Genomic DNA, 10,534 nt, shown 5'->3' on the forward strand with positions numbered 1-10,534 from the left:
TTTAGACGCGCGTTTGATTGCGTTTTAATAGGGTACGTCAAGAGAATGTACACTAAGAAGGGATTTTTTGAAATTTCCCTCACGGGGGAAGTGTTATCTATATATATAAAAACGAATATGTCTGTCTGTCTGTCTGTCCTTCATGCATTACTACACCATTTATCCGATTGCCATGAAACTTTGGGAAGTTGTTTAATACACTCCCACAAAGGTTTCTGGCATATGTGAAGACCAACATTTTCCCCTCTTCCAAAAATATCTTTATATATGTATTTGTGAACTGTTATTTGTAATAATTTTTGTTTAATCACTTTATTTTTGCTAATTATGTATTCACTTGACCTTTGTTAAAACCTTAACTGTATCTTAAACAACAATCGAAGTTGTATGAGGGAATTTGCCTATTTTACCGATCTTGGTACTCCCGCTTCCAAATTTTAATATCAACTTAAAATGGTTTAAAGAGACAAATTAGAGTAGAAACGGTTTATTATCCAACTATCAGAAAACTGACAACATGCAAGGGAAAACAGAAAGGAGCAATTAAGTAATTAAATTAATTTGTAAAGGATTAAAAATATAAAAGTGGAAACATCGTACCCCCCCTTCCACGGCACCGAGTGTCACTTCTACAATGTTTACACATTAAACGAAGAACTTAGTCAAAGCAATCAATGAATAATGATGAGAGCTGTCACAAAACAAAGATGAGTCACATCAACAAGATTATGACTCTATAAAAGTTAGATGTCATTATCAAACAACAAAATAAAACAATCATCTCAGCTACGATGACGAAACCGCCAATAAATCATCACCCGATGACGACACTACCATATAAATCATCGTCTGATGACAAACTTTCTCATGCTAGAAGTGTTTAAAAAGGGAGCTCCAACCCGATCAAAGAGTCAGATAGAAAGTCAGAGACAAGACTCAAGAGGTCTCAGGGTCAGAAAGAAAAAGTCAGACAAGAGAGTAGACCAGAAGCAGTAGTGAAAAGTAGTGAGAAGCAGTGAGAGAGAGACATTTAATAGTAAGTTGAATCGATTTAAAAAATTGAATAATTCTTTGAATAAATTCGAAATTGAATAATTTTTTCGAATACTGATTTTTCCCATTTTTCTCAGCGAATTTGCAAGCATCGCCGACAGTTATGCCCCCCAAACGTCAATCAATTGGTCGATCTACATCTCAAGCACGAAAGAAAAAGGCATTACGAGCTTCAGAAACAGACGAGGAACAGAAAGCAAGATTACAAGCCGTTCGAGTACACACTGCTCAAGCCCGTTCTTCTCAAACGAACGAGCAACGAGAATGGAGATTGAAAACCAATCGAGTACACACTGCTCAAGCCCGTTCTTCTCAAACGAACGAGCAACGAGAATGGAGATTGAAAACCAATCGAGTACACACTGCTCAAGCCCGTTCTTCTCAAACGAACGAGCAACGAGAATCGAGATTGGAAACCAATCGAATACACACTGCTCAAGCCCGTTCTTCTCAAACGAACGATCAACGAGAATGGAGATTGAAAACCAATCGAGTACACACTGCTCAAGCCCGTTCTTCTCAAACGAACGAGCAACGAGAATGGAGATTGAAAACCAATCGAATACACACTGCTCAAGCCCGTTCTTCTCAAACGAACGAGCAACGAGAATGGAGATTGAAAACCAATCGAGTACACACTGCTCAAGCCCGTTCTTCTCAAACGAACAAGCAACGAGAATCGAGATTGGAAACCGATCGAGTACGCACTGCTCAAGCCCGCTCGAAGGAAACAATTGACCAACGGGGAGCAAGACTAGGAATGAATCGAGAACGCAATGTTCAATCCAGATGGACACTCCACGCTGATTTGAATCTTGCTGCGTTTAATTACGATGCTGATTATGATTACAGTCTTCATCGAAGTGTCGTTATTGAAAAAATGGACAAATTATGCAAATTTTGCCATGCTTTGAAATTCAAAAATGAAACTCCAGGAATGTGCTGCGCAGGTGGAAAAGTGAAATTGCCAGAATTGCATTTACCACCCGAACCATTATCAACGTTGGTATCAGGTGACACAAGCCAGTCGAAACATTTCTTGGCAAACATACGCAAGTACAATTCATGTTTCCAAATGACATCGTTTGGTGCAACAGAAATCATACGTGACAATTACATGCCAACGTTCAAAGTGCAAGGGCAAATTTATCATCGTACTGGATCACTTCTACCACTGCCGGATGCAGATCACAAATTTCTCCAAATTTATTTCATGGGAGCCACTGATGAACAAGTTGATCAACGTTGTCGATTCAATACCGGCACTAATCGAGAAATTGTTGCTGCATTACAAAATTTATTCGATGAACATAACGAATTAGTTCGACTGTTCAGGACGGCCCTCGAGCGAATGCCAGCTGATGATTATGTAGTTGTCATTAGAGCTGACAAAACACCAGCCGGCCAACACGAAAGACAATACAATGCACCAACAATTAATGAAGTGGCGATCGTCATAGTTGGCGAAGAATTTAACTCACGTGATATAGTTCTTCATCGCAGAGATGGTAATGTTCAGCGAGTCTCCGAAACTCATCGCTCATACGATGCATTGCAATATCCAATTTTATTCTGGCAAGGAGAAGATGGATATCATTTCAATATCAAAATGAGAAATCCACAAACAGATAGGGAGACCAATAAGAAAGTCAGTGCCATGAATTACTATTCTTATCGATTGATGATTCGTGAGAACACAGACAATCACATTTTGAAATGTCGGAAATTATTCCATCAATATGTTGTCGATATGTATGCAAAAATCGAGACTGAACGACTTCTTTTCATTCGACTGAATCAAACCAAGCTGCGCTCTGAAGAATATGTTCATTTACGCGATGCAATTGCTACTGATGGCAATCTCAACGAACTGGGAAAAATGGTCATACTGCCAGCTACATTCACAGGAAGCCCACGGCACATGCATGAATACGCACAAGATGCAATGACTTATGTTCGCGCATACGGCCGTCCAGATTTATTCGTAACATTCACATGCAACCCTACGTGGGAAGAAATTAAAGATCTTCTGTTGCCTGGACAATCGTCTTCGGATCGCCATGACATCATTGCACGTGTGTTCAAACAAAAGTTGAAATCTATGACGGATTTCATTGTCAAACATCATGTTTTTGGAGAGACACGCTGTTGGATGTATTCCATTGAATGGCAGAAAAGAGGATTACCTCATGCACACATTTTGATTTGGCTGATCGACAAAATTACACCAGACAAAATTGATGAAGTCATCTCAGCAGAAATACCAGATGTCAACATTGATCCAGGCTTATTCGAAGTCGTTACCAACAACATGATTCATGGTCCATGCGGCGCGATCAACAACAATTCTCCGTGCATGAAGGATGGAAAATGCACGAAACGCTATCCACGAGACTTACACGCCGAAACTATCACTGGAAATGATGGATATCCACAATATCGTCGACGATCAACTGAAGATGGTGGCAAATTCATCACTCTAAAAGTACGCAACAATGACATTGAAGTCGATAATCGTTGGGTTGTGCCGTATTCACCATTACTCTCAAAGACTTTCAAAGCACACATCAATGTCGAGTATTGTAATTCAGTGAAATCGATCAAATATATTTGCAAATATGTCAACAAAGGAAGTGATATGGCAGTTTTTGGAGTGGGAAATGCATCTGCACCAATCAATGAAATCGATCAATATGAATTGGGACGCTACATTAGTAGCAATGAAGCAGTTTGGCGTATTTTCTCCTTTCCAATTCATGAACGTCATCCAACAGTTGTTCATTTGGCAGTACATCTTGAAAATGGACAGCGTGTGTATTTTACAACGGAAAATGTACATGCAAGAGCATTATCGCCACCGAAAACAATGTTAACTGCGTTCTTCTCATTGTGCACGGATGATTTGTTCGCAAAAACGCTACTTTACTCAGAAGTGCCAAAATACTACACATGGAATGCATCAGCGAAAAAGTTTCAACGTCGTAAACAGGGCAAACCAGTTGAAGGACATACGAATTTATATTCGTCCGACGCGTTAGGCCGTCTGTATACAGTTCATCCAAACAATCAAGAATGTTTTTACTTGCGATTACTGTTAGTTAACGTACGTGGACCGAAATCCTTCCAAGAACTGAGAACAGTAAATGGTGAAGTATGTGCGACCTATCGAGAGGCTTGCCAAGAATTAAATCTTCTTGAAAACGATGCACATTGGGACACAACACTCGCTGATGCATCGAACACTGCTCAACCACAGCAAATACGCACGTTATTTGCGATAATATTGACAACGTGTTTCCCATCCAATCCGAAAGATCTTTGGGAAAAATACAAAGATTGCATGAGTGAAGACATCCTACATCGTTTGCGAGCAACGAATCAGAATCCGGACATGCAATTTACACCACATGTGTATAATGAGGCGTTGGTTTCGATCGAGGATAAATGTTTGGCAATCGCTAACAAGGGATTGGGGCAGTTGGGAATGTGTGCACCGAATCGATCTGTAAATGACGCTTATGATCGTGATTTGCAACGTGAAACACACTTCGATGTCGATGATTTGGGTACATTTGTTGAAACGAATCTCCCAAAGTTGGTTTCAGAACAACGTGTTGTATATGACACAATAATGCAAGCAATTACATATCAAAGGGGCGGATTGTACTTCATAGATGCGCCCGGAGGTACAGGTAAAACTTTTCTCATTTCACTAATTTTGGCAACCGTTCGATCACAGAATAAAATTGCACTGGCAATTGCATCATCTGGAATTGCGGCAACACTATTGGATGGTGGTCGAACAGCGCATTCAGCACTGAAATTGCCATTGAATTTGCAAACCACTGAGACGCCAACATGCAATATCACCAAAAATTCCGGAATGGGCAAAGTTCTCCAAATATGTAAACTTATCATATGGGACGAATGCACAATGGCTCACAAAAAAGCATTGGAAGCGCTTGATCGTACACTGAAAGATTTGAGGGGAAATGACCAGCCCTTCGGGGGAGCACTCATTTTATTGTCTGGTGATTTTCGACAAACTCTGCCAGTTATACCACGTTCAACACCCGCCGATGAACTTAATGCATGCCTCAAATCATCTGTTCTATGGCGACATGTAAAGAAATTGACTTTGAAAACCAATATGCGTGTTGAACTACAAAATGATGTATCCGCCGAACGTTTCGCAAAACAATTGCTGGATATTGGGAATGGGAAGATGGCAATAGACAGAACTACACAATGTATCACATTGCCAACAAACTTTTGTAAGATGACATCAACCAAAGACAAATTGATTCAAAAGGTTTTCCCAAATATCGCACGGAATTACAAAAATCATCAGTGGCTCAGTGCACGTGCTATATTAGCAGCTAAGAACAACGATGTCAATGACATCAACTTCAGCATTCAAAACAGAATACCAGGCGAAGCGACAACGTATAACTCCATCGACACTGTTATGAATCAAGACGAAGTTGTCAATTACCCAACAGAATTCTTGAATTCACTAGATTTGCCAGGAATGCCACCGCATATTTTAACATTGAAAATTGGTGTGCCTATCATTCTTCTTCGAAACATCAATCCACCACAACTTTGCAACGGTACAAGACTTTCGGTGAAAAAGATGATGAACAATGTCATCGAAGCTACAATTTTAAATGGGAAATTCAAGGGGAAAGATGTACTGTTGCCACGTATTCCAATGATCCCAACAGATATGCCATTTGAATTTAAACGTTTGCAGTTTCCGGTGCGAATCGCTTTTGCAATGACCATCAACAAAGCACAGGGACAATCGTTGCAAGTGTGTGGGCTAGATTTGGAGAATCCGTGCTTCTCACATGGACAACTGTATGTGGCCACCTCACGCGTCGGAAAACCTTCTGATTTATTCGTGTACGCACCAGACAGAAAAACAAAAAATATCGTGTATCCACAAGCACTCCAATAAATAAATAGAATTGAAACGACACTTTGAAATGTTTTCCCGATGAAAAATTAATAATAATAATAAGTTTCAGTAAAAATAATAAAATGTAAATTGAATTTTATCTATAACGAGTTTGCTTGAATTTCCTTTCTTCTGAAATCGCAGCAACGCGCGACGGATATAGCTATATAAAAGTCTTCAAAAACATTGGGCTTCATAACAGCACATATATCACATTACAGAAGACTGCCATACTAAACATGAAACATAGCCAAAAAAATTCTTAAACACAGATACAGAGTTGAACAGCATATACACATAATAGGCTTAATAGCTTTTTCTGCAGTTTTTCCTTGATCCTGGTCTGGCAAAGCACTAGGCACTAGTATATATGCCATGAAGGATAAGCTCCATCAACACCACCATATTAATAATTTTACATTTTATCAGATATGATGAAAATAAAAAATGAGTTAGGAAAAGAATATTTTTTATTGTTCGTTAAATATATATAAAATTCGTCAAATTAAAAGGCATTATTATTATAATTAAATATACGTGAAATATAAAATATCACTAATTAAAAATTGTTTTGATCTATAAAAATGTAATAAATTTATTTTTACTAGAAAATATATGTATTTATAAATGACTCAAATTTTCATTGCAAAAAAGCTGAAATAAAAAAGTTTGTAATTAAATCACTGAAGAAGAAAATAGAAAATTCAATATCACACTCAATAGCTAGAGCATGAAAACAATGATATTTTCTTAAGAGGGAATTTAAATCCACCAGCAATTAAATAAGAAAATTAAAAATACTTTGAAATAATCTGTTCATATATAATCAATTATTTTCAAGGGTGTACTATAGATTACTCCCTATGGAATTTCAGGACTTTGATTATATATTTGAACTCAGGGGACCGAGACGAGTTCAACGGTACCCTATTTTTGGACCGGAGACGAAAAATAAAAAAGTTATCACACTTTTTAAGTTACCATACTTTTTTAATGCTCTCGTGCAGACGGCACCGTAGTTGCTAGTATTGCCATCTTGCGGTAAAGTCTGAAAACCGTGACGTCGGACTACAGTCATCTCCCGGAGCGTTAAACACGCAATACGAGAGTGGAGAGAGCGACGCGACTTCCGATCATCGCGCGATCGCCATTTCGGTTAATGTTACTTAGGGCAGCAAACATGGCGGCCCGACTGACCTCTCGTATGGGCGCCACCACACACCGCCATGTGCTAAACTAGCGATCGATTCACGGTAGTTCTTGAACAAAGTAAAAAAAGGGGGAAAACGTCTAAAGGCAATTTTAACGGCAAGCCCAAACGTGACTCCCGATCGCGATAGCGAGGCCGACTTAGCGACTCCTTATCATCGCACGATCGCCGGAAAAAAGTATGATAACTTTTTTATTTTTCGTCTCTGGTCCAAAAGTAAAGTATCTGTTGATCTTGTCTTGGTCCCCTGAGTTCAGATATATACCCAAACACACGAAATTCCATAGGGAGTAATCTATAGTATACACATTTTCAATACATTTATTTTAAAATAGATGTAGGCAAAAGTTACAATAAAATAATTTTTATTAATAGGACATTCATTAACATTTCAAACTTCAAACATACCAAAGTTACTCTATTGAGTCAAAAAGAAAGAAATAACAGAAATATAAAAGAAACAAATACAAATACAGAAACATTTAAAAGTTTTTATAAATAATTTGCGCATTTTATTTCAATAAAAGAAAAGATTTAAAATAACAACAAAAATCACAGTTTTTTATTATATAGATAACTTCTAATAACTTCTAAGTATTCAATATATTGGCTTTTTTAACAAAACACAAGCCATAACCTGTTAAATATTCAGTTTGATCAGAATATGACTTGTTAGTTTGACATCTGTCATTAGAATTTTGAATCGCATTCATACTGAATATAATCTCTAAATATGAACAATTATTATTCATCTCTTCCTAACTTTATTCCTTTCACTGGTATATTTTTTTTTGTAAAGATTTTAAAAATTATTTTCAAAATTTGAGAAAAATTTATTTAAAAATTCAATTTTTTATTTTAAATCAATTTATAATTTTTACATATAGTTTTTTGAATATCTCCCTAAATACAATATTCTTAACAGAACACTTATTTCCATTCATTTTTGTGAATATTCAAATATCCACAATATTTTTAAAGGATTTCATTCCAAATAGAGCTACTTCACAAAGTATGTTTATGAATTGTCATGCCCGCACAATGATAGCATTTGATCAATTCCTTTCTATTATATAAGCATGATTGATAGCATTTAATGTTCTATTAATTTATCAATAAAGTAATATTTATGTAATGCTGAATACAGTAAAATACTTATAATTTAATAATTCTAATATAAATCTGTTGCCAATTATATGCAAGCAAAGAAATTATCAGTTGTTTATAATTACTAACAACTTAAAAGGGTTCTAATTGTTAATTTAGACAGCACTTCTATAGATAAATCAAATACATTTATATTTAATTAAATGTTTTTTTTTCATTACGTGACATATTATACAGTGATACCTCGGTTTTCGTGAATAATCAATAATCCTTCAGAAAACAATCAGTGAAATCTGAAACTGACAAAATCCGAGACAATTATTCCCATACAAATCAACATAAATCCAATTAATTTGTCCTAGACACTCCAAATACATACCAAAACACATTTTATAGAGAATAAATATAGTGTTTAATACTAAAAACAATAAGAAATAAATATAAAATGAATATAAAAGACTAATGTAAAGAATAAATGAACATTTAACATAGGGCCACTGGCTCCGGAAACTTTCTTTAGTCCCACGACAAAGCTAAAAGGAAAGAAAAGCAACAGAATTGTTTGGCTAGACGTGCAGGATAATGCTCACACGAGAAACAATGCCACACCAGACAGGAAAGCACATGGGTTGCCCATCGTTTCGCAAAATTAGCAGCAAGGTCGCGCTGGCTGGTCAACAAAATCAGTGACAAATTTTTTGTACAAAAATTGACGATAACAGAAGTCAATGAAAACCGAGGTATTACCGTATTATAAAAACCGCCAAGCATTCCCGAAGACCATTCAAATAACGTAAAATAGGACATTTTAACTTCTGACAGTTTACCAATAAAGAAATGTGATTTATATTCATATTTTATAATTTATTATTCAGATGTTGGGTCACCATTTCACATTTCACAGCTATATTCTATCCAGTACAATGATTTCATGCATTCTTTCAGTGTGATCCCAATATTCATTCAAGAATGAAATTATCAGGACCAGTTCTTACATGGCCTTATTTTACTTCATATTTAATTTTTTACCTTTAAATTTCTGAAAAAACATCATAATTAAACAAAATTGATAGTAAAATATAATGTATGTTTGAATTTAGAGATAAAAAAAGGTTTAATTAAATAAATAAAGTTGTATAACTTACATATGAGGCAGGTAAATGCCAATCCAGCTAGTACAGCCTGTACAAACCAACCAAAGGAATTAGTTAATGAACCATGACTACAGTGTGAAGTTAATGTCAATTCAGATTGAACATTGAAAATCTCATGAACATGATTATTCAAGGAACTTCTACTGGGTGAATCTACAGAACTGTTGACTGTAGAGTAAACATATAAAACACCCATTTTGCTTTTATCGTTATTAAATGCATTGAAGTCACCGATTTAAAAAATGTAAACATCACATCCGTCAAGAACTGGAAGGCATCGATATATGGGTCAACTTTCTAAACTATTAAGCATTCTGTTAGTGTTGCCAGATGAAACTTCTGTGCAACATGTGTATCACGTGACACTTGCAGTTATTTAACATCTATGTCTATGACAAATACTAAATTCAAAATTGATTTTAAATCTATTTCAAAATGCATTTTATTACTATTTTAAATTTATTAATAATAAATATATCTTTAAACGTAATTATAACAAAGAATATTAACTATCGAATATATTTGATGGCCGGATAGCCGAGTGGTGAGAGTGGCAACTTACCGCTCTGGGGGACTCGGTTTTGAATCTGAACGGGTCGAAGAATCCCCACGAATTTTTCGGGGATGGTCCGGCCTGTACCACACGGCCGTCCCATTACGAACCTGACCAAACCCATAATGAGCTTGTTAAAAACAGGCCCTCTTAGTTTGAAAGAATGTAGATAGTGTAAAATATAATAAAAACATTGAAAAAAAATAATAATCTGTTCCGCCATTTGCCTGGTAGTTCTTCACGTAAAAAAGTTTTTAAACTCTTTCCGCTCTACGGGCACAAAAAATGCCTTTTTAGCAAGTCAATTAAACGTTCGGCCAGGCCTACAATGGGAAAACCGAGTGGTGAGGGACGGGACCCTACATATTATCCAGGACAGATCCAGATCACATCCGAAAAATTCACAGGGTTTTTCGGCATTCGATCCCTATTCCGCAGAGCGGTAGGCCGCCATCTTAACCTGTCGCCTCTTTTTTAAAAATTATTTTATTTAC

At 36.4% G+C, this 10,534-nt stretch overlaps 1 protein-coding gene across 2 annotated transcripts in view; it reads right to left on the reverse strand.

Moving 5' to 3' along the window:
• The window catches only part of LOC136981624 (store-operated calcium entry regulator STIMATE-like), a 44,902-nt gene extending 35,107 nt beyond the window's left edge, over nt 1–9,795 (reverse strand). For both annotated transcript variants that reach the window (XM_067277960.1, XM_067277959.1), the window contains exon 1: nt 9,479–9,795. In XM_067277960.1, the coding sequence (XP_067134061.1) occupies nt 9,479–9,683 (205 nt within the window). In that variant the 5' untranslated portion in view covers nt 9,684–9,795. The remainder of the gene's footprint in view (nt 1–9,478) is intronic.
• Nucleotides 9,796–10,534: the final 739 nt, after the last annotated feature.

This window comes from Centruroides vittatus, unplaced genomic scaffold (assembly GCF_030686945.1).
Source record: "Centruroides vittatus isolate TY-2023 unplaced genomic scaffold, ASM3068694v2 contig_784, whole genome shotgun sequence".
Classification (NCBI taxonomy): Eukaryota; Metazoa; Arthropoda; class Arachnida; order Scorpiones; family Buthidae; genus Centruroides; species Centruroides vittatus.